The sequence below is a fragment of the Pieris napi genome, chromosome 20, assembly GCF_905475465.1.
Source record: "Pieris napi chromosome 20, ilPieNapi1.2, whole genome shotgun sequence".
Classification (NCBI taxonomy): domain Eukaryota; kingdom Metazoa; phylum Arthropoda; class Insecta; order Lepidoptera; family Pieridae; genus Pieris; species Pieris napi.
This window is the reverse complement of record NC_062253.1, coordinates 8,303,484-8,329,215: the sequence shown is the minus strand read 5'-3', so window position 1 is coordinate 8,329,215 and position 25,732 is coordinate 8,303,484. Positions and strand designations below refer to the sequence as shown.

Here is a 25,732-nt window from a genome sequence, read left to right as displayed (position 1 = left end):
AACGTTTCACATAAGCTACAATTTAATGGCATAACCACCAAAAAAGCATGGTGGTTAGTGTTCTCCTGCCGTTTCTCTTGAATAGTTTATTACTATGTATTATAACAAAAATCTTAGCCACAGCAACGCTAGGCCGAGTCTACTAGTCTAAAATAAGTTTAATCATCATTTCAGCATCGGTTACCAATTACGCAATGTTTTGATGGGCGTAGTGAAAATCTACCGTATTACGCGCAATATAATAATTAAAATGTTATGCTATATATATCATTGGTCGTATATAAGTTTTAAGTTGGTTCTATATCCAACTATTTAATTATAAATTATGTATACAATAAACAAATTAAATAACATTTATTGTTGGGTACAAAGTATTTGTTCTGCCATTCGCCGGTTCGCCTTTAAGTTATAAATATAAGTAAAACAAAGAGATATTCAAAGTTAAATGCGTCTGGGTAAAACAAATAGGGTAGATCGTGAGGCCGTCGAAGATATAATATAAAGAAAAACGTTTCAAAGGTTATATTAAAACAATGCCTTAAATCGTTACTATTTAACGAGCTCAACTTTCTATGAGTTATGTAAATATCGCATTTATATAAAAGATTGCAGAAATTTTAGCTTTTTTTGAAGAACAGGATTGACTGATGACTAATGTTTAGTGATAGCTCCTGAACACTTACAATTCTAGAAGGCTGGCGAGTGTTTTGCCGGACTTTCAAGAATAAAACTGACAGTAATCTAAGTAGGTAAGTTACTTACGTACGTCAAGTAAGTTTTTTAAAAATTAACATTTTAACTAAACGACCATCTTCTCATACGTTTGCACACTTCACGCACCAATTACTAGCAAAAAAAAGTTTTAACAATTTGATAATCATTATACAAGCGGTGCTGATTTTGTACCCACCTGACACAGTTTTCACCAGCACCTCTTCATACGTGTCTCCTCTCTTGAACACGCCCTTATAAATTCGCCCAAAAGTACCTTCTTGGACCAGAATCTCGAGCCGAATGTTCGATCGAGGCGTGGTTAGTAATCGAAGCTGTTCCGCCGGATCCGTAACACGATCTTTCGTTATTGTTTGCTGTGTACAAATACCAATAAGCAGTTAAAAAATTTAAGTTAAGATTTCTTATTAAATATTTCAAATTTTAAAAACCTAATGCAATTCTTAAAGGAGCGATTTCAAAAAGATACTGATTAGGGCTTAGATATATATAATTTTCAATCCATTAATCATTTTTACCGCAAAAACCTGAAGGAGGAAGTTATCAGTTGGACGACTCATTGGTCTAGTGGTTATTATCCCTGACTGCGAATCCATGGGTCCTGGGATCGATACCCGACTGAGACGAACATCGATGTGATGAGCATTTGGTGTTGTGCTTAGGTCTTGGGTGTTTAAATATGTAATTATATGTCTATCTATCTATATGTATGTATATCCGGTGCCTAGTACCCATAACACAAGCTTCACCAGCTTAGCATGGGACTAGGTCAATTGGTGTGAATTGTCTTTAAAAAAAAAATGGATGTTCAATTTTGTTTTTAATATTTATTTATATGACTGACGATTACAGAATTAATATTCAATGATTTAAAAATTATGTTCAGAAATCTTCTCTTAGTAATAGAATCAGAAATCTTTACTGGTAAGCAATTTTAACGCTATTTTCAGTTTCAAATCAACGCGTGTAGATCTCAATTTTCAAAAGATTAGATTTCAGACGTCCTACCAAATCGCTGTGGTTGCCGCGCTGACATTTCAATTACATTGCAATATTAATGATTGTCTTCAGAAATTGCTCTGGACTGGCAGTTTTTGATTAACCAAGATAGTACTAGAAGGCAAAAATACCTTTTAATCAGAACGTATCTTTTATTACAGAATAGTTTTTAATACTTACAGCTCATGTTACTTAAAGAGAACATTCTAATGGTAAAGCATGAGATTTTTATAATATTAGAATAGATTTCGCATGGTCAGTTTAACGCACCTGCATGGACAGAGGACAGACCATTATTTTTTATTTTAATATTATATCACGATTTACATATCAGCTTTTATAATTATTAACGGCAAACATTTGTGAATTATAGTACTTTAAATATGCTCTTAACGATTGTGCTTTATAATTATTGTTTTCTTGGGCGTTAAGAAATGTCATTAAATAAAAGTAGACCACAGTTTTAAGTGTAACCATAATTACAATTACTGCTTACTATAAATGGAACCAAAAACAATAATTAAATCTGTCTCATTATCGTATTCATAAAGACAAAATCGGTCGCGGGATAGAACAAAAGAATAGAGGGTAATCAAAATATATAGAAATTTACATCTAAACATTAATTGCTATTCGTTTGTATCTTTAAATATTTGTGGAAGTTAAGGAAAGGCCTATACGGTGGAAAACATAAATAATGAGTAAATAAAAATACTAAAAACGACAATTGAATTTTCAGTTATAATGCCACAAGAGCTTCAAAATTATCGGGTATTTCCCGATAGGTTCGTTGCAAACAAATATAGTCGTCATGACGACTCGTGTGGTATTCGGGGGATTATTTTTCCGACCCAAATGTCGGCCAATAGAATTGCACCATGAGACGAAATGTACAGTTAACAAATAAGAATTTCATAATGAATAAAACAACTACTTAATACTTTTCTTGAAGCAACGACCAGAGAAAATTTTCACAAAAAATTATCAGTATAATACCATGTAGGTTGTACCACGTGACGTCGAATGGTGCAATTCTATTGGCCGATATTTGGGTCGGAACAATAATCTACAAAAAACTGTTCCAAGCTGGGAAATACATTTAGATGTCTTAAAAGAAATTTAAAATATGTCACTTGATTGTCAAATATTTATCTCTTTGGTCTGTTTTAAAAACAAACTTCAGATATTTAAACAAATATCTCTGGCTGTGATGTCGTGCTTATCAAGTGGTGTGACCACAATAGTGTTTCATTTAATGCAGATAAAAATGTTGTATTAAGTTTTGACCACATTTTACTGAAATATATGTAGGTGCTTCGTATCACCGGGTCAAATTAACCGGTGGTGACTGGTTCAAGTTCCAAATTCAACCTAAGCATACTCCGTGTTATTTCAAAATATAAAATGGTAATGAAAACGGGATACGGAAAGGTTTACGCCAAAGCCTAGCATGTCTATGCAATATCCCATGTGACATCATGCAATCGCCTCGAAGATGCGCCCGTAAATCTTCTAAGCTTTAGATATACCGCCCAATTCAATTTCTGTTTACTGACACTGATCGATTCACACTAACCCTTTCCAATGTAAAGAAATTCAATTTACATATATGAAATAATTTAAATCAATCTATTTTTATCACAAATTACATATTTAAAACTTTTTTTAAATTCATTTAAAGTCGCCTCATTACATTAAGGTCTTTGACGATCACCTAAATGTCAATTATATATTAGATATTACACAAAACAGTGCTAACAGATATATTTCTAAAATAAATATGAACTATAAGTTATACAATGCCATTCGGTGTAACGGTTATTAAAAAAAAATTGAAAGAAAAATAATTAACTATCCGAGCTCCTTTAACTAAACCGCCTTATAAGTGTCCACAGCCTTGAGAAATTGAATTGTTTGTACATAGTCATTTTCATTAAGACAATCCATTTCATTCATCATTTTTCAATTTAATATCATATTCTAATTATTTTGAATTATTATTTAACAATCATGACGTTACCAGTCCATAATTCAATAGTCACGTGTGGTTTTATAATTTGTTAACAGTTCCCATTAAATTCCAACAATCCTAGGACTCAGACCAATTCTCTGCTTGTAAAATTAAATATATTTATATCCTTATAAGCGTAGATAACTTCTTATCTGTCCGATACTTTGTGATCAAAACATGTCAACTACATTACCGACATTTTCGACTATTATATATAATAACAAAATCTTGACAATAATGTCAAATACGTCGAATGAATTTTTTTAACCGTCATTTAAGTTTCTTATTCTTTTGTTATATGAATATTAAACCACATTAAATAGCTTAGTTTAAAAGATAGTGACTTTTTTTACACTATGTATTTTAAATAAGCATAAGAAATACCTCATAATTTTGTTAAGTTGTGAACCAACACAAGCAAGATAACATCTTTAGAAATCAACCCTTAAGCAAACAACCCGCTAATTTCCTTTCCCTTATTTTTCCTGTGTCGTATAAATCATCATCTAAATCTTCTAGCACTTGGTTTTAAAAACACGCCAGTTTCTTACTCTTATTATGGTCTCCTCTGGGCACTAATTCATATTTCCTTTCAAGAATTTCAACCTAGCATTAAATTTACGAACAAAGAGGGTTGCAAATTAAAAATTTTGCTTCGTGCCAAGCGTGATAATAAACGAAGATTACTGGATATGATCAAGTTTATTACTTGAATTTACACACTTTGGGAGAGTACAATATAGTTTATTGTATAAATTCATTTTAAAATGATATTTGTTACCTTCAAGTTATACACGTTTACGGACAATACGTGTTATTTTAACAATTAGTTAAATAAATTGTTACAATTATTTTCAATGGTAAAGCATGGTAATTTTCAATGGTGAGAAATCTACGCTTTCAAACGGCCAAAAACATCATTGTATTGACGTATATGATTAACAAAGGTAAGTAAGAAGTCAGAATTACTAGCCTTTTCTTAGTATTTCGTCTTATTTCATTATTAAAATCAGCATCGTTACTGAAAATGTGCCTTGTAAGTCGAAGTGAATATTTGCGCTATAATGAAACAGAATTTTTTAAAAGTTCCTCCAGGCCGCTTCTAGATACTTTGTGAGATCTTCAACGAAGAATATTGCTAATTATATTACGTTTGTATCACCTGAAGGGGTGTTGCAGCTCAAATTGGATCTCTAATGAGGTAAAGGGCTCATTTCACGCGCATTCGACGTCTGCCTTGGAATTTTTAAAATGTCTTTTATATATTATGGACAAGAATATTGTGTTTCAAAGCTGTTTTTTGTCATGGAGCCTTTTTTTAAATGCCGGGATTATTTAGGTCGTTTTTTCTTTAAAAAAATTTCATACTTATATTTGCATTTGTTTATGATCGCTAACGCAATATAGCGTCTGAGTCGTAAAGTCTACAGTTCGTAGATATTTCTATAGAACATTTTACAATACTTTTATTTTACAAGCAAATCTAAAACTAGTTATAACAATTATGTTAGACATAGACAGAAGGTAGATTTAATTAGAAATAAAATGATAGGTTAGTTAGTTAGTATTAATAATAGGTATTGTAGGGAAATTGGGTTTTCTTGTTTCTTAATTGTTAATTATTTGGTAGCCTTATTGGTGTACCATATATTACAGCACGGCAAGACGTCTATATAAGAAAATTGTTTTTATTAATAATTATTGTAAAACATTTAGTTTGCTGCTAAACATAAATCATTAGGCTACGTGGCCTTTCAACGACGTCTTTTTTATAAGAGAAGTATAAATTATAAATTTCTAGAATAAAACAAAATTTTAGTCTTAATTTACTTAACGATTTATTAATTGACTAAACTCTTTGAGTTACTTAAAAGTTTACGGATGATACTTTAAAGTCAAAATTAATTAAGAAAGATTTATTAATTATTCTCAAAGTTTATTCATAAATGAATTATTGACATTTTAATGAGTATTTATGGCTTAAGGGCGTAATGAAGTTAGTTTTATTCAATATTCAGTTTGATTTTAAATACGGATTGTCTTGCTTTTATCAAATTTCATTATAATTTGTTAAGTGACTTTTGAACGAAGGCATATAGGTGTGTTTTGATTACTTTATAACAATTTGTTAATCGATTAGGCACGGAGGTCCGGATTTTGGTTGTCGAGGAAGAAATAAATTTATAGAACGAGATTCATAATGGATATTATTGAGAACTTATTTAATCTAAGTTCAAGTGTATTGTCATTAGTTACTCTTCTCTTCTTTCTCTTATAACACACACACACACACACATGTATATACAAATGTAAAGAACTAGTCCGCATTATTCGTCAAAAACTTATTGTATCTTTCTAACAACGTAGGTACTTATATTTTCACCCAAACACAATTTGACAGACAGAGATGAAATACATTAATAAAAACTGTAGTTATATATATGTATTTTTTTGACGGCTCATTGACCCCTGACTGAATATATGGGTCCTGGCTTCGATCCCCTGCTGAGACAAACATCGATGTAATGATTTTGTGTTGTGCTTAGGTCTTGGGTGTTTAAATATGTATTTATATGTGTTAGGTCTATCTATAATATGTATGTATATCCGTTGCCTAGTACCCATAACACAAGCTTCACCAGCTTAGCATGGGACTAGGTCAATTGTGAATTGTCCAATCATAAAAAAAAATTGAAAGAACCTAATATTAAGTATATTGTTAATATAAATTGATCTCAAAATACCTGTGAGACATGTGTTAAGTTAGAGGCAGCGTAGTAGGACACACGTGACTCCGGCTTCGCGTACACGTGATCACTGATGTGTGTGGTTGCGTATGGAGATGGTGATCTTCGACTCCCTGTAAAAAAACAAATTGTTCTACAAATCACTTTTTATATTATACTATGGTTATTGGTTATACAAATCACTTTATATATACAAGCAGACCGGGCCACGCGTTGCTGAGGCTAAGGTTTTTGTTATATTAAATAGTAGTAAACTATTCAAGGGAACCGGTAGGAGAACACCAGTCATGGGGACCACCATGCTTCTTAGGTGGTTATGCCATTAAATTGTAGCTTATGTGAAACGTTGGTACTTTCAACACAGCGCCATCTGTTAGAATTATGACTATCAAATAATAAACAAATATTTTGCAATAAAATAATATTTCGGGTATAAATTGAGATGTAAGCTATCCTATCTTTTAAGTTGGATCAAACTACGCACGGTGTGCAAATTTGATTGATATCGGTTCGGTAGTTTAGGAGTCCATAGCGGACAAACAACGTGACACGTAATTTATATATATATTAAGGTAGCCTTTAGATCCTAATCATTACCCATCTTTATCATATTGGTAATCCCGTGGCGCTGTATAACATAATGATACAGAGTTTAATATTTTTTAGGTGTATGTGGATTGTATATGTTTCGGAGGTTTTCAATTAGACCTAAGTCTGAACAGGTCGGTGTTATCTCTGGTTAAGATCACGGCCCGGAAGGAATAGGCTCAATTAAAAAAAACAAAATTAATCTATTACCATAAAGTTTTAAGTAAACGTAAAGAAAACTTGAATGAAAAGACACGAAAGAGTAGGTAGAAAGAGAGGCGTGTGTTACAATAATGCAATGAGATTGAGTTTGGTATGGGTAAGAAGGATAAACGAAATATGAACTTGCCACCGAATACCGTACGGTAGATAATTAAAAATAAATAATAGTTTAAAAAAAAACTAAAAAACACGCTTTTAAAGCACATCAAACTAAAAACTGATCTATCGAGCAACGAAAAATATGGCACAGAGCGCCCCACGCTTTTTCACAATAATACCAGTATTTTTTGTTCATTACCATTTTCAGCCTAAATTAGGAATTATTTTTCACTTTTTAGTTTGATGTGCTTTAAAAGCGTGTTTTTTAGGTTTTTTAAACTATTATTTATTTTTTATTTTTTAGTTAAATTTTTTCTTTTTTTTTCGGATTATTGCATTGTCATCGATCTTTGACAGGTACGCAAAGTTTGAATTAAATCTGTCCGTTAAAAGTGGGTCAAAATCGAGTCCGAAGGAGTCGGTTACATACATACATACATACATACATACAGGTGAAGCTAATATAAAGCGTGTAATTAAAACGAAAATTCGCCCTTAAAATATTTTTATGATAATACTTATGATATCAGATACTCGTATTAAATTACATTACCGCAGGCGTGAAACACCGCAATACATGAAATTTGCTTCAAAAACTTTCAGATTTAAATGCAAAATTATTAACAACTTCGTATTATGTACGAGTTAAATCGCTTTTGCGATTGCTTTAATAACTACGAAATTTGTTAAATAAAGCGCGGAAATGTTTAATTACATTTTCGTTAATTTCGGCAAATGCGTAATACAATCAGATATAAAGCGTTTTATGACATTTAAAGTTTTTTGTGTGTAATTCGAATTGGAAGCTTTTTATAAAACAGGGGTACGCTGGCTTTTTGATTTAAATGCTAACTTTTATCCATGGACAAGAACTGTAAGGACAAGATCTTTAATATCGATCATAAGGTAATTACACAACAAAAATTCTGTTTTTTAAATACAAATTTTAATAATTATAATTTTACTATTCTAATTAATCTTATTCGGATATTGGTTGGAAACTCAATATTATCTCATCAATACAGGAAACTTTTCATTATCATTGATCAATTCTTTAATTTTAATGTATATTACATTCCATTTCTGATAAAAGTAGTTTATTTGATAGAAATTATAAAACTGTTTTATAATTTATAATTCATTAACATAAGAAAGTGCATAAATACTTTATGTCGTATCTTGGCTTTATACATACATTGTGCTATGCGCAATGCTAAATTCTGAGAAAAATACAAGAGAATTTAAATAATAATTTTAACATTTTAAGATACTACGTAACAAAATGACTTAGGAACGAATATGCAATATAGTATATTATGCTATATGTACCTATATGTCGTTATTTACATTACACATTGTATACAATAAACATTTTCATTCAAGAATTTAGCTTAAAAATTCTGGTACTAGAGTAATTCAAATAAAAGTAACACTTTAATGGAGAAAACAATGAACACATATCATCCTTATAAATATTTTCCATATTAAAAGGAAGATTAAAACTGAATAATTTCGAAGAAAATCCGCTATAAAATGTAACCACGGCGCATGAAACTAAAATTTTAATAATTACGTGTTTTACGGTCAGTGCAATATTTATTGGACACACAAGGTCTGCAGGGGCGGTATTTCATTTTTAACTGCTATTACAGTGAATTATTTCCACAAAATATAGCGTAGTATAACATATTTGTATACTTACATATACATAAATATCACTACTATGTTATTCCAAAATCAATGTATTTTTTAACATTCACGCAATCAATGTCCTTGATCCGCTCAGAAATTTACATCCAACTTCCAATTTTCAAGAATACCGGAAAAACTCTCCCTGACCTTTTCGAGCCAAATGTATTATAATAATTTTATTTATTAAATAACCCTTAATTTTGTTCATCCAAAAATCTATCTATTAATTTATATAGACAAAACAGACTTTATTCTTGGATATAAAAACTCGCTGTCATTTATAATATATCCCCGGAAAAGTAAATGTTATGGTGATCACGATCCTGTGCTGCTTAATTATTTAGCATGTTGGTTTCTTTACAGTATTTTCCATAGGATTAAGAACCAACCACTAGTAACGTTGGGGGAGTGCTGCTTTATAATAGACTTCCACAAAATATAAAAAGTGCAGACAGCCTGGCAATATTTAAATTAAGACTAAAAGACCATCTGTTGAGTGATCCCAGTTATCTACGTAAATTAAAGTCCACATGTTCTACTTCGCTAATTCATCCTTAAAGCTCTTCAATGACCCACGACGTGATAAATTGTATCTGTAGTATATAACTTCTCATGTAAGTGACTATTGTCTGTTATGAGAATAAATGTCTTTAATCATGGGTCTATGAATCCATTTATACAGCTTCATAAATACTAATTGCATCAGATTGTTGCAAACAACTGAGAAGTCTTAAAGTTTCTTAGTGCTCTTGATTAAGCGCACTTAGCGAAAACTATTCATCGTGTGGCTTCGAAACAGCTAATATTATTTATTACCTAAATACCTACTATTATTCTAAAACATACCTACTGAATATATTTTTTTAATTGAACGATATTTTGAATGTCGAGGCTATTCAACTTCTTGACACCACGGGCCTAGAGAGAAGTTTGAAAAAAAAAACCGTTTGAATACTGGTAAGTGTGTTAGTGCATGTTGTATTGGACACTTTATTATATTAACTAGCTTTATTAGTAAATTAGGCTATACTTAAATTACTTATTACTCTAAAGTTGGGCTAGTCCAATTATGTCGGTGAAGAGACAAAATTAATTAAAAATATATCTTTTTAAGTTACAAAAGCATTATAATATTTTAATATAAATCGTTTGACAGTTTAATCATCAAGGTTGCTCCCTCACCTTTATGTACTAATCCTAGATTTGTGACTCACGGGACGTGTTATTCATAAGAAAATGCGTATTTTGGTTCCCATAAAAATGACGTCTTAAGCGGACGATATATTGTGTTTTTTAAGTCTTTCATTATAGATATACGTTTTAAGGCTTTATAAACTAATAAGCGATAAAACAAATGAAAAACATTTGACGTTTTCTTTCATTTCATTTTATTCTACGCAACAGCCGACGTATGTTACACAGACTAAATAATTGGCAATCGATCGGTGTATCCAATAAAGACAAGTTTGAATCGTATTATCGTAATATTTTATTACAAATTTTTATGTTATGTATTAATTTCTATGACTGTGGGACCCATGACCCTATGTCCCCAAATAAAATAAGTTTTTGTCCAAATAAAATATCCTAATATTCCGTCTAATAGAGATTAAATTTAATTACCGTTATTAAAGTGTCAGTAGAAATGATATTGCCATGTATTTTTATAGATAATGGGTTATAAATACGACAGACATCCTCAGTCTTAAAAAAATCAGCGGCTATTTCAGGCTCAGGACGGGCAATCGTGACAACAGGACATGATTGCCCGAGAAACCTTGAAAAATATATACATTCCTCATAATTCATTCCAGATTTTGGTAAAAACGGCAAAAAATTCCATGCAATAGTTCGGACTTTATCACAAACAGACAGAAAGATGCGGTGGACTTCTTTTTAAAGTTAGGCAGTATATTATGCTCAACTTTAAAAAGAAGTCGAGAGAAGTCGCTGTCTTTTTCTGTAGAACTCAATCATACATCTCTCATAGTTAAGACCTCGATTCTCCAACTTACTTTGCAAATCAATAACCTCACAAACTTATAATATTGGTATAGATATAAACTGCTACTTCTTTAAACTGGTGTATTAAATTTTGCTTACCGAATGGAAACTTATGTAGACTGGCTATAGTCGCGTAAGATCCCGTAGAACTTGGCGGGCGGCCGAGTGTATCCAATCGAAGAAGAACGTTTTGATGGCTACCGTACTGATATGCTGCCGTCGTGTATGATGTGCTGTAATAAATTAAAATAATGTACACGTACCAAATATTGATTTGAAGATTGAAAGATTTGACGACTCATTGGTCTAGTGGTTAGTACCCCTGACTGCGAATCCATGGGTCCCGGGTTCGTTCCCCGGCTGAGACGAACATCGATGTGATGAGCATTTGGTGTTGTCCTTAGGTCTTGGGTGTTTAAATATGTATTTATATATTGTCTATCTATAATATATCTATAATATGTATGTATATCCGTTGCCTAGTACCCATAACACAAGCTTCACCAGCTTAGCATGGGACTAGGTCAATTGGTGTGAATTATCTTTAAAAAAAAAAAAGATTTCAGTTTACAACTGGAGATTTAAAAAAAAGTACATATAACCGATAATTTACAATTACTTCTTCAAGAGATATAGTGAAATTGTTGTAATTAAAGGTTACAATAAAGTGATTCCTAATAGGCGTTAAATGCTCAAATATTTATGATTTATAGGAAACTAGCTGATCCGGCAAACGTCATCATTTATTATAAAAAATAGGGGTTGATCTAAAAATAAAAAAATCAAAAGTAACTTGCCTAAAATTTCAAACATTGCGTTTTAATAACTAGGGCTTAGATAATTTAATAGGTATAAGTATAAAAGGCCGGCAACGCACACGCGAGCCTTCTAGCATTGAGAGTGTCCATGGGCGGCGGCATCACTTAACATAAGGTGAAATAAAAAAAAAAAAATATAAAAGATATTTAGTAAAACTCAGACAAAACTGTCCAAATTTTTATCTAAAATCATCAATGTGGATAACTAAATATCGCTTTGTAAAATATTTTTTGAAGCCATATTTGATATTCTACAAAATAATGACAACGCTCTTTCAAACAAAAGCGTTTGTCTAAACCAAACGTTGTGGGGCAATTTTTCATTGTGGGGCATAAAGCGAGTCGCAATTAAACGTCGCTGGGTTATTTATTATGTATCGATAAAGCCTCCGCTATCATCCATCAAGCCAGAGACAAGGGTAGCTTCTACCGAACTATACAAATAATAACATTTCATGAGCGATAGCGATTTACGTTGTGCAGGTAGATTATATTGCTTGTAAATGTTTAAATACGATAGTTTGTATATGGAAGTATATCACGATTGAGCAGTGTTAACCTAGTGGCTTCAGCGTGTGACCCTCATCCCTGAGGTCGTAGGTTCGATCCCCGGCTTTGCACCAATGAACTTTCTTTCTATGTGCGCAATCAACATTCGCTCAAACGGTGAAGGAAAACATCGTGAGGAAACCGACATGTCTTAGACCCAAAAAGTCGACGGCGTGTGTCAGGCACTGGAGGCTGATAACCTTGCTTATTAGATTGAAAAATGATCATGAAAAAAATTCAGAAACCTGAGGCCCCGACCTAAAGAGGTTGTTGCACCACTGATATTTTTTTTTTATTTTTTTATTCACGATTGATTTGAAAATGTTTTACAAGAGAAAAGTTGTTTGATGCCTGTAGGCTGTATATTACCGTGGCTGATATACGCATGTCAAACCTAAACAAGAAAACCAACTAAGAGTAGGTAGGTCAGAATAGTGTCGAAAGAAGTGTTCTAGGTCTAGAGTAAAACTAGAAGAAATAAAAGACATGACAAGGTTTAGAAATGCTGTTACTTCTAGTAAAAGAATGAAATGGAAATGGACACATTATGAGTGAAGGCAAAGATAAATGGGCGAAAAAAGCGACGGAATTGCTTCCTCGCTATGAAAAAAGAATACGAGGAAGAGAAATAAAAAGATGGGAAGATGCTATAAGGAGAGCAAGTGGCCCTATGTGGCTACGTAAAGTTAGACACCGAGAAGAGTGGAAGCTCTTAGAGGAGGCCTATGTTCAAGTACAAACTGTAAAATAGAAATTAACAGCCTTGACGATTAACTCAACATTAACAAATATATTTGCTATTTAACACATTTAATTTAAAGTTCTAAAAAAGTGTTCTATGAGAGCAATTTTCAAAAAAATTGAGGCGTTTGTTTTCAATAATTTAGTTGGTTTTAAGAAAATGTCAGGTAATGTTGTAATAACAAAATGTTATCTCAGATCACATAAATAATTTCCGCTTATTCTTTTTACTTACACCTCAACTTCCGGGTCAATCTAAACCTATATTGTGTACAAAATAAAATAGGTTATGGTCTCTACTACTCTTTGTCATATAAATTTCCACTATACATTTTATTATGAACGAAGATTGTTGAACTTAGATTTTAATGACAAACACACTACACATAAACAAATGATTATTATTTATCCTCGCTTCTAAGATTGAATTATAATATTTGGAAATCACCGAACGCATTCCAGGCGCAACGGTCATATTTTGGTTCAGCCGAGCGGTCGTGGTACGAATTTTCATACAAATTGAATGAACAAAATCTAATTACCGCTAAGGTGTGGTAACATAAAATGTCTCGTTTTTTCGATTTCATAGTACGTATAAGCAATGCATCTCAGTTGTAGGTTATCAATAGGCTCGCTCCTACCATGAACTGAACATTCTGAACTATCAACAATATAATTTGTAGTGCAATTAATTTACACAAATTTCGAAATTATACAGTGTCAACGTATAAACACGTATTGGAACTATTAATACGACAGAGAAAGCTATAAACTCTTATAGCTTTCTATGTCCGTAGCTGGTACTCACCAACAGTCTTTAAAACCCAAGTAATTCCTAATGATTTGTAGACTTGCAGCACTTATGAAGATTGGAAAAGCGTTCCGTTTATAAATAAAGTCTTGATTTATCAAGGAGTATGAGTATGACCTCATGAGTACAAAATGAGCCTGACGTTCTGGACAAGTGACTTCGAATATCTTAACGACACTTACTGTATGGAATCATGATGTCTTGCTTTGTTCCCGCGCTTATATAACGTCCCCGCGGCGGCTACTCCTGCGAGTAACAGCAATGCTGCTGCGGCACAACCGCCAGCAGCGAATAGCACTCCGCCTGAGTTACGTCCCGCGTCCCCCGCTAATCTTGCAGTTTCGTTTTGAGTGACTATTGTTGATACACCTGTTGAAAAAAAATCAAAACTTCAAGCGCCTTTCACTCGGTCTTACCAAAGCAAATATGTCCGGTTCTAGAGTATTTTTTATAAAATATCTCTTTACTGAGACATAATTGAATATTACAATCAGCCTTGCGATTCTGTAACTCACTTTTAACAATAAACTACAAGCTCCCTCCTTATCAGAATGCCAAATCATAAAATGACTGCTTCACGACTGATTTGAGCGTGACCGCCGCTGCGACAACCGCTGTGTGAGTTCGAAAAGTGAGTTACAGAATCACAAGGCTGGCATAACTTAAGACTAATAAGTTAAATCTGGTTTAAAATAAAAATATATTTTTATTATCAAAAACCTTTTTACTCTTTAATGAAGTTGGTAAAATTTCAACACCTCAAGAAAAGATGGCGGTCCAGTGATTGTCGTAACGATATTCTCTATATAGTCGTAGTGGACACATGCTATGAAAGTTACGAAAGAGAGTGTGCGTGTCTTTGCACGTACTTGTCCATTAAAAATATCTCCCGCATAGTCTCAAAATGGATACTCCGCCGTGACCAATCTGACGAACATAATCTTAACATGAGCATTGTTTTTAAATCACTCTAGTTTATAATTAATTCTTATAAATAAACAATATTGCACGCTACAAACAATCTACATATATAGAGATCTTTCCCGGTTCCCATGGCAGGCCAATGGTAAAATATAAATAACGGACGGCTTAGACTGGGAATCAAACCCAGATCGTTTGGGTACGCGCCAAGAGCTCTACCAGTTAAGCTATCCGAGACTCGTAGCTGAAAAACCAGCTGTTTAGTTGCAGTATAGATAAGTAACCTAGGTAGCAGCGACATCTGCCGGGCTGATTTGTGAATTTAAACATTGCAAGGCGCCACTAAAATGCATACAAAAAACTTCAAAAATCGGTCGAACCGTTTAAGAGGATTTCAGAGACACGTACAGTAGGATTAAGTATCTAAAGATATCTAAAATGTGTAATAATTCTTAAGTAATTAAATATTAATAAAGGAACGCACAATACAGCAAATCATTTAGACAGACAGAAATAGTAACAGACAAAAATGGTAGAATCCTTTTTATCCTCGTGTTTTACGCAATATATATTTGACATCGATCGATTACCGAAGTCTCTTTGTCTTTGTCGTAAACAAGAACTTCAAAATGCCAATTACTCACACAGCTTTACACCGTATCATGTTACGAAAACAAATTATATTCACTTTAAAAGCACTTTCGCCGCCATAATGGTATTACTGTGAAGCCGACTAAATGAAATATTAGGGATAATAGAAAAACTTTGGAGCGAATAGGGAGGTTTTATAAAACCAGGTATGGAAATTATTAAATCCGTCCCTCACTTTGCGATCACTTCACGTGGAAGACGCCGATATTTAGGATTTAATTAAATTTTCATATTGCAATGAATTCAATAATTGTTGCCAGGAAAGACTTGTACAGCCGTGGTACATTTAATCTTCCAAAGATTCGAACAAAAACGCATTCACTTTTGAAGTAAAACTTCTTTAGGCGCGACTAGGGAGTAACTCAGTTTTTTTTCTGACGGAAGTAACGCTTACTTGTGTAGTTAGTTAGTCTGTGTAGTTCCGCTATTTAAAAATAATAATTCGGATTGGTCGTAAGTATATGTCAATTGTCATATACTCCACGCTTCTTGACTTATACGCCAGCTATTGGCGAATATAATCAATTAGGATTATTTATTTCCAAATTTTTCGTACATATTTTAAATTGCAAAGTTTTTTGAAAATCTCTAAATATACTTATTGATTTGTTACTTTTAAAATAAGTAAATTAATAATACATTTTCTGACGATTGCGACATTCTATAATATTCAATAACAAGACATGTGCTGATCTAACCTTCGTATTTGAATAATCTTTGTAAAGCACATGAATAATAAATATAATTCAATTATAATATGATATTTATTATTTAGGTAAGTATGTAATCATTTCAGTGATATATGCCGTCAACGCCAAAGAAGTTTTACTTCAATCGCGCGTAAAGGTTACACGCACACACTTTTTTTTTGTTTTTACTTCATGCCTTATTAATTTATAAACAATAGCTACAAAGGAAGTAGGTCGCTATAGGTTTGTTGAAAACTTATCTCTAACAAAACAGTTGTTCCGACATTTTAACTTTGGAACAAATTATCGATGGATTTGTCCGGATTAAGTAGTTGAGTCGAGCGTCGTTAATCTCGAGGATTTGATTTGCTTTTTACGTTCAATGCACACGTTTGTTTTGCTATATATATTTTTAATAGGACAATAATTTTATTTGTAGATAATGGATTCAACCCTACGTTCAAATCACGGCTGTGCCCCAACGGATTTTTCTTTCTGAATGCACATTTAACATTTGCTCAAACGGTGATGGAAAACACCGCGAAGAAACCGACTTGCCTTAGATCCAAAAGCTGACGGCATGAGTCAGACACAAAATGCTCACCTACTTGCCTATTTAAAAATATAAAATTATCACGAAATACCTAAAAGATCATAATGTGTCGGTCGGTCAAAGATGCTTATTAGATTCGCTATTCGTATCTCCTTCTAATCTATCATTTATCATTTCAGGCATGTGAGAATGTTTAGTTTGCTGGCTTAAAATATGTGTTGTACTTAAGTATAATTACGGTGTAAATATTTGACGATTGAAACACATTTTGACAATTTCGTTTTAACGGTCATATTACACTTTCAATAACAAATTATATTACGTATAAAAAGTTTTATTTTTGTGTTACTTTCGGTAATATCAACTTTATCAGACTGTATAACTCATAACAGTAAAATGTGTTTATAAATATTCATGCTTGAACGAATATATAAGCATAGATCGAATGCAGAATTTCTGAAGGTTCAAAAATCGATTAATTTATTCAATAATCGTTCAATCGACGTACAATGTTAATATTTAGACATGCAAAACGATGTTAAGACGCGCAAACAGTTTTGTGTCGCAATCGTAAAAGTTTGAGCACAATACGCGGCTCGGGGTAAGAAATTTACAAGTCAAATAACCGTACAATAGAACAATCGATACTTCCTTGTAAACACATTAAAATGGGGATGCGAGGGCCCTTCATAACGTCTTCATCCCCCAAAATATCCTGTTGCGTCTACATGCTAATAAAGGGAGTGATTTGTGGAAAGTAAACTTGTATCAGTTGAGCGAAAAATATTAGCGAGGGATAAAAATACAAAATTTGAATTTGGAATTGATAATAAATCTTTTTGGTAAAAATTGTGTTGGTGAATGAAGAATGTTAACTGTAAACAAAAAATTATATAATTTTTTTAGATCTGCTTTTCCTATTTACAGTCAGTTACACTTACACACTAAAACACATATTATAAATAATATTACGCTAATTACATCGTATTTACGAGCCAGGGCGGTGGATTTTAAGACATCTTTGAAATTTTAGTGTATACAAGAGACTAATAATAATCGTTTATAAATTATAGGCTTCAAATAGTAGATTTTTTTTCGCAGTAACATATCATAGCCCTAATAGTTAAATATTTAAGTGTTATAGTATTACAACTTTGTAATGTAGGGTTAGGTAATTTTGTACCTTGGTGGCACAGCAAGTACGAACAAAAATTCAATTAATAACAATCATTCCAATATTTGTAGCAAATAAACTTTAAAATGCTGGACCGATTAAATTAAATGTTTCATCTAACGTATACTATTTATTTCCAAAATTTCCAAAAAATTCATATCCATATACCTGTCGTTAATTATTAGACCAGTGCAGATAGCCTTTAAAAATAATAAAAAGTGAAAAAAATTACAGTAGGATGGAACCCATTAGAAAAGCAGGGGAATATGATCAAAATGAAAGGAAAAATAAATAACGGTCGATCTGAGGTCGGGAAGGGGTAGGGGGGGAGTTTTAAGGGTAAAAAACGGTTTATCTCGATTTCCGGCAAAACTAAAAGTCCTATCGAAGAAAACTAAATGGCAAAGTTGTAGGTCATAAAAAGATCTACAGCTTTTGTATTCACACATTTTTCACATAACCTCAAAATTTATGTGAAAAATTCAAAAAACCAACTTTTTGGTTTTTTATTTCTATCTTTTACAAAAATTTATTTTTTTAAACGAAATTTGGTGAAAACTTACCTTATTATGTCCCAAATATACTGTAATCCCCTAAACCTCCCCCCCCCCCTTCCCCTTCCCGACCTCAGATCGACCGTAATTTATTTTTCCTTTCATTTTGATCATATTCCCCAGCTTTTCTAATGGGTTTCATCCTACTGTAATTTTTTTTGGTTTCAAAAATTATCGGCACTGGTCTATATACATATTACGCTCTTAAAGCAAGTATATTCAAAATTGATTCTTCTTTCTCTTAAAACTCAAAACAAAACAAAATCAAATTTCATAGTGTTGAATATTACGCTGGAGAAAATGAGAATGGCTACATTTTGCATGAAATTATTATAAACTTGCCACGAAATAGCGCCTTTGTTGCTGCGACACTGTAATCAAGATCTGAACGAACAAAACTGTTGAAGCAATGGTTTGACATCGACAAAATGTTATCAGATAATTCACAAAGACCGTTTTGTCTGCAGTAATATCAAGTACCCTATTTATGTATGCTATTATTATAAAACTGATGACTTTGTTAGATCACAGAAACTACTGGATTGACACAATGCAGTATTTGCGAAAAAGGTTCCTATAAGAATAGAGGAAACCAATTCTTCATGTACCGGCAACGCACTTGCGAGCCTTCTGACAATGTGAGTGTCCCTGGCCAGTGGTATCAATATACAACATTAGGTGAGGCTTTTTTATAGAATAGGGGCCAAAATAATATAAAAAAAGAAGTAATATTTAAAAAAAGAAGCTTTGTTTTATAGAGTGAAATTTTTTATAAAGTCCGCGCTATAGAAAAGTCTAGAACCTAATCATAATACCACAAACAACCATAAATAAGCCATATAAAACCCTTATTCAAAATAGTCTTTATTGACAAAGTGTTCGAGAAAAGTTTAGTTTTATTGCTTTATGTGTTTTTAGTATAGCAGTCGGTTGTTAAAGTGATTTATTGGAGGGGAATGAAGTATTTCAATGTGAAAGCATTGGTTTTCATTATGTGATTAGTTTTATTATGGAAATGTAGTTACAAAGTTTTGTTGTTCCATGAAAGCCTACATTGAACGATAAAATTTTAGCTATTTTTTTATTATTTTTATAGTTTATTTTCAGCTACTTTTATACTATTATTATTGCGTTTTTCAGCTACTTTTATATTATTATTATAGCGTTTTTCATCTACTTTTTTATTATTATTATAGTGTTTTTCACCTGTTTTTTTTATTATTATTATAGCGTTTTTCAGCACTTTTTTATTATTATTATAGCGTTTTTCAGCTACTTTTTTTAATATTTATTATAGCGTTTTTCAGCTACTTTTATATTATTTTTATAGCGTATATTGTGTTCAAAATTGTGTTAACAAGTTCTCGCTATGTTGAAAGACGTACTATAATAGTGAGTATATACACATTGTGTAATAATGACTACTAAGATTTTCGGGCTAGTATTTCTTTAAATATAGGCTTAAATCAAACGCTTAGCTTAGATTTTCAGCACGAAAGTAAATTAATGATATTAACAATACATAAAAGATTATTACATATTATATAGATATTGAAGATAAATCAAAGAAAATAAGCAAAACTCACCAGCTAAACAAATTTTGTTCCTCTTGAAAAGTAGGCGCACGTCTTTATTGGATCGATCAGCTGACGATATATTTAACTGTATCAATACTAAAATCTCTTGATTCACAGCTCCCGTGCATGGCAGGCGAATTCTATAAAACATTTTTTTAAATATACATAAATAAATTACACATTTCCAGCGCCGTTGTGATGACAGCTTCTCCACGATAGTAATATAAAATCGATTAACCAGTTAAGCCGTGGACAGTATGTTATGACAACATTCAGTTCACCACATTTGCAGTGACATGTAAAATTTAGTATAGTTTTGATGAACTAAGTTTATAGTCGAGTAAATAATCTTAATATATATAAATTACGTGTCACGTTGTTTGTCCGCTATGGACTCATAAACTACCGAACCGATTTCAATCAAATTTGCACACTGTTTGCAGTTTGATCTAACTTAAAAGATAGGATAGCTGACATCTCAATTTATACCCGCAATATTATTTTATTGCAAAATATTTGTTTATTATTTGATAGTCACAATTCTAACAGATGGCGGTGTGTTGAAAGTACCAATGTTTCAAATAAGCTACAATTTAATGGCATTACCACCAAAAAAGCATGGTGGTCCCCATGACTGGTGTTCTCCTACCGTTTCCCTTGAATTGGTTTCTACTATGTAATATAACTAAAATCTTAGCCACAGCAACGCTTGGTCGGTCTGCTATATATATATATATATATATATATATATATATATATGTGTACGTTTTATAATAATTTTCATGTGAAAAAAAAATAGTTTTATTTCATATATTAATCACACATTCAATAATAAGTGTTAGGTACTTAATAACAACGTCATCGGCTATTACGAGTATTCATTTTTACGACCAAATATGAGTAGTCCCTTCGATGTCATTATAAAAGATTTTGACCGTATTAACGAAAGATTGGTTTAATCTTTATAGAATAATGTTATATCATAGAAACATACCGAAATGTTTGCTGAGTTGTAGGCACGAATCCTCTCTCGGATATATTAACTTGTGGCGGCAGCATGGCGGTTCTCGCTGCTCTGACGTCATAGTCTATACCCATCACATACGGCAGCTGTTAAACCAACACACATTAGCATATTTTCCATTAGTCCCTTTCGAAGTATCGTGTCAAGGAATTTATAAACAACTTTGATTCATATAACCTACATTAATTTATATCTAAAATTTATTTTCTAGGTCTAAAACAAGTTCACGAAGATTGTAGATTAATTACTACTATGTACGTTCTTGGATGAAAAATATTAAATTCAAATTGCAAGCAAGTTTTTTTGAAATCCTTTTTAAACTAATACGAATATTTTGAGGAGGCGATTAAGGCTTTTAATGCAGGAATAAAAAGTTAAATGAGACTTTTTTCTGGTGTGGGTGGTTGCATATGCGTGGGTAGTGAGGAGTAATAACTCCCTCCAATACATATTATGATAAATAACAACAATGCGACTTTATTTTTGAATATTTATTATAAGAAGAATACTTATTATTAGAATATTTGTTAAATAGTGCTTTTATTGGTAAATTCAAGCAGAATTATTAAAAGAAAAGTATAAGAGTATAAAATAGGTGTCGTCTGAGAATTCCTTTGAAAAACGACAGCTAAACGCGCGCCTTTGTTTCGGAAAATTAAATCTCTTAAAAGCTAAATTGAAAAGCGCGGGAACAACGTAGACAATTTAAACTGTGTTTTGAAACTGTTTTTCCTCGAATCTGTGAGATTTATGAAGTCCCACGGAGTGCTTTAGTAATTAAGTTTTCATAATAGGTTAAATAAACTTGAATAGATTATATGAATTTATGTAACAGTTATGATCCCTACTTAGTAAGTCTTCAATGAAGGTACTTCACGCTTCAACATATCGTCTTTAGTTTATGAGGAATGCTGCTATGTATGTCAAATATAATACATTTTTGACACACATGAGTTACTTAACTTAATTCTAGTCTGTGAATCTTATCGGTCAAGGGCGATAAGCAAAACCTGATACCAGGGGAGTATTAAAAGTAACCTTATTAAAAAAAATTTTAACAAAAAGGATTTCTCTAGACTACAGAGCATAAACAGAGCATCGTAAGAGTAGGTATGTAGTAGGATAATAGGTTAAACGGTTCAAATCTTAATATCTGCAACCTTAATCGCAATCGCTTTTGTATGCCCAAAAAGACTTATTGACAACGGTATACTTAATATGTGCAACAAATTGGAAATTATTATTCCAATTTCAAAATAGTATTTATTAATGGAACATGTTGCTATCCGGTATAAGTATAGGTATTTTCTTTATTTTTAAATAATTTAATAAGTTTTGTATAATTTATAATTTTCTAACATAGCTACGAAGCACGTAGCTTGGTCTACGTCGTAGAGATCCCAATCTCTTGATGACAATATTTATTATTAATAAAAGAGGAAAATAAAATTAATAATCGTATTATATGCAGAATTAAAATTCATCTAGTATTAGAATAGCTTTAAATTGAAATCAAAGTTGAACATGTATTTAGTTTAGTTTTAATCGTAAAAAAATATAGTCTCTTTCTTTTCCCGAACAAGCCCAATCATCAATAATTTATAAACAAATAACGAACTGTTAGGCCGTGCAATTAAAATGCCTTTTAAAAAAAAGGATTTAATTAAAATAATAGGTAAAATACAAAAATTAGACATCCGCTCTCTAAGAATGATACACGCAGACTGACTGAATTCACTAGGATCGTAATCCTCTAAAAGTATGCATTGATGATGCAGATGATGAGTTAGCATTATGGCTAGCAATCTAGGGATGTAACAGAACTATTAAAATACTAGGACGGAATTTCACAGACTGAAGTTACCTTTTATAAAGCTTATAGTATATCGGTAATTACCGGTTTTCTTCCCAATCCCTGCCACATAAACTCGAGGTCTGCAATATGTGCTGGTACAGGCACAACGAACCCAGTTGCATAGTTGTTCACGACACCATCCCTTACGTAATATAGTTCTGCATCCAGACCTGAAAGGAAAAAAAAAACAATATCAATCTCCAATTCATATAAGGATTAACGACCACGTGGGACCAAATTTTCCGCTAGGATTCAGTTCATTATTACATTAAGCTACTACTACTACTACGCTTTTTAAATAATTTTCTAGTACGCACTAGCATTTTATGGAGCAACAATTTATAGAGCCTTCAAAGGAAAGTATACCACAGTCTTTACGTCACACGTACAAACCCTGAAGTTGCAGGTTCATAGGCAGCAGTTAGCACTTAATTCTAAGTGATCTCGTTCGCTGTTGGAAAATTTGCAATTGAATTTTTATAGTTTTTTAATGATTCCGGTGCTTCGCTTAACCAATTGTTATTATTAGTGTTAATCTCATTGCATTGGCAATCAATTCAAATATATTTTAAAACTTCCTTGTAAATAGATTTTTTTTAATAAATAAAAGGAAGTAGGTCCATCATTTAAAATTCAAACTCCCGCTGTTTTATAAATGCATTAACTCCATCAATATTTCAAATGCATTCGAACAAAAAATCTCATTATTCTAATTTTAAAATGTCGTTGGGACCTCGTCCTTTAAATGTAACCTTATAAATCGAAAGATACGTTTCAAAATTGCATGTCTTTCGGGTTTGGTACACAGAAATGCATTGAGCAATTGTGTGTCCCCAGAGTTAGTTCGATTCCCGCGGGGGTGAGTGCGTCAAATTATCCAACTAACTCTATTTGCTTTTACGAAGAGGTGCAATTCGCCCGAACGGTTTTGATGCTTTTTCTCAAATTGTTCAAATGGAGATGAAATTTTCCAATTCCATTTTCAATCGGAATAGAAAGTTCCATTTTTGTAGTACTCGTTCTAGTATGTATATAAAATATGTATGTTCGAGATATAAAATTTTACAAGGTAAAATTTGTAGGTAGGTATAATAATAATGTAACTTATCTAAAGCATACCTTTGATTGAAAGTTAGTTATTATGGTTTTGTAAACTTAAAGTTAAGATATACAAAACATGTGCTAAAATAAAAAGTTCACAACTTTAGTTTTTATTTTCATATCTCATTTTGTAGTAGGAATTTATCCTTTAAATTATTTACTTGTTTCTTTATGAGTAATTTTAGACAATATACAAAGCAAAAATAAATTACATAGATAAACAGAAACAGAAAACATAAGTAAGAACATTAATAGGCAAAAAGAGAAAAGAAATAATACTGAAATTTAATATAATATAAAGCTATAGATTAATATCATCTTTAAACAATAGACAATAACATTACACGATTTGTTTCTTTTTTAACAGGAATTTTGTAAGTATGTAAATGCCAGGGGTAATTATCCCTTTTTTTCTCCATAAATTGTGATTCAGACACAAATGTTGACTTAAGAGTTGTGTAAATTGTTACTCTAAAAACTATATTACTATTTCCGTTTGGAATAGAATCGAATTCCTTTTTTATATAATTTGAAAATAAAACACATTTCACTTCCACTATGATTTAGCAGATTGCATAACTACAGTGTAAAGTAAACATAGAGCACTTGAAGTGACAACAGTAACAGAAAAGGGCGTCTGACGAGTCCGAGGGGATCGTAGGGGTGATTCGTCAATTGTAAAGTGGTACTTCATATTCAGGCAAACTGTCGCTAGCTTCGACACCTTATTTAGTATTTTTGGTTCGTCTATGTAGAGGAGGATTAAAAATGCGTACAAATTGTGTGTCAATTAAACCGTTAGATTTTTTATTCCTCCTTTGCTATGCTAATTTTCTATAAAACTTATTTAGTAGAAATTTTAAATTCCAAACTTTCAAGTTCCTAATATTCTGCAGTCTTGGAGTTTTGACTTTTCTTAGTAAAAATTAATATAATATTAATTGTTATGAATTCAAAACATTTAAAATAGTGTTGGATATTACGATTGTAAAGCCTTATCAATAAAATAAAAAATCTTGTCATATTTTCTTTCTTTTCCTCGTTTTTTGGAAGAAAGTCTGTAAGTAAACTATGAATAAAGTGTTGGTTGGTCAATTCTTGGTCTTGTTATATCATAGTTAAGCGCTCCAAAAGGATTTTAATTTAATTGATCGGGCTTTATTACACGTAATAAATAGTTTAAATAGCAAGACAAAATAGTATTACGTTGCAAAAGAAACAATAAACAACCTCCTGAAACATCGTCAGAGGTAACATATCCTACTTAATGTAGGCTTCAAATACAATTTGTCTCTTGTAACAATGCTTCTCATTATTAAAACTTACTAATGACAGGGGAAGGTACGTGACGCCCGCAGCTATCCTTTGTGTTCAGAGGCGCTAATATGAACGCGTCTTGTTATACATTTCCTTTAGTGTTGGTATTAACTAGCTGTTAATGAGCTGACGAGTTTTTGTTGCGTATATAATATATTTCAGATCCATATACGGCTGTTTTGAACTGTTTATTATGAACTTTACCAAGTAATTATAACGATAATGTTGGATTTTCAGTTCGAACCTATCTAACATAGATATATATATATATAATTATACGAGACATCGCACATGCGTTCCATA

The 25,732-nt window shown here is 31.9% G+C and overlaps 1 protein-coding gene across 1 annotated transcript in view; it reads right to left on the bottom strand.

Moving 5' to 3' along the window:
• Positions 1-25,732, bottom strand: part of LOC125060038 (tyrosine-protein kinase Drl-like) — a 50,474-nt gene that overhangs the window by 4,680 nt on the left and 20,062 nt on the right. Inside the window, exons 2-8 of the mRNA XM_047664791.1 lie at positions 23,054-23,181; positions 21,127-21,242; positions 20,142-20,272; positions 14,196-14,382; positions 11,194-11,327; positions 6,487-6,602; positions 911-1,088 (exon numbers count right to left, since the gene is read on the bottom strand). Of these exons, the coding sequence (XP_047520747.1) occupies positions 911-1,088; positions 6,487-6,602; positions 11,194-11,327; positions 14,196-14,382; positions 20,142-20,272; positions 21,127-21,242; positions 23,054-23,181 (990 nt within the window). The remainder of the gene's footprint in view (positions 1-910; positions 1,089-6,486; positions 6,603-11,193; positions 11,328-14,195; positions 14,383-20,141; positions 20,273-21,126; positions 21,243-23,053; positions 23,182-25,732) is intronic.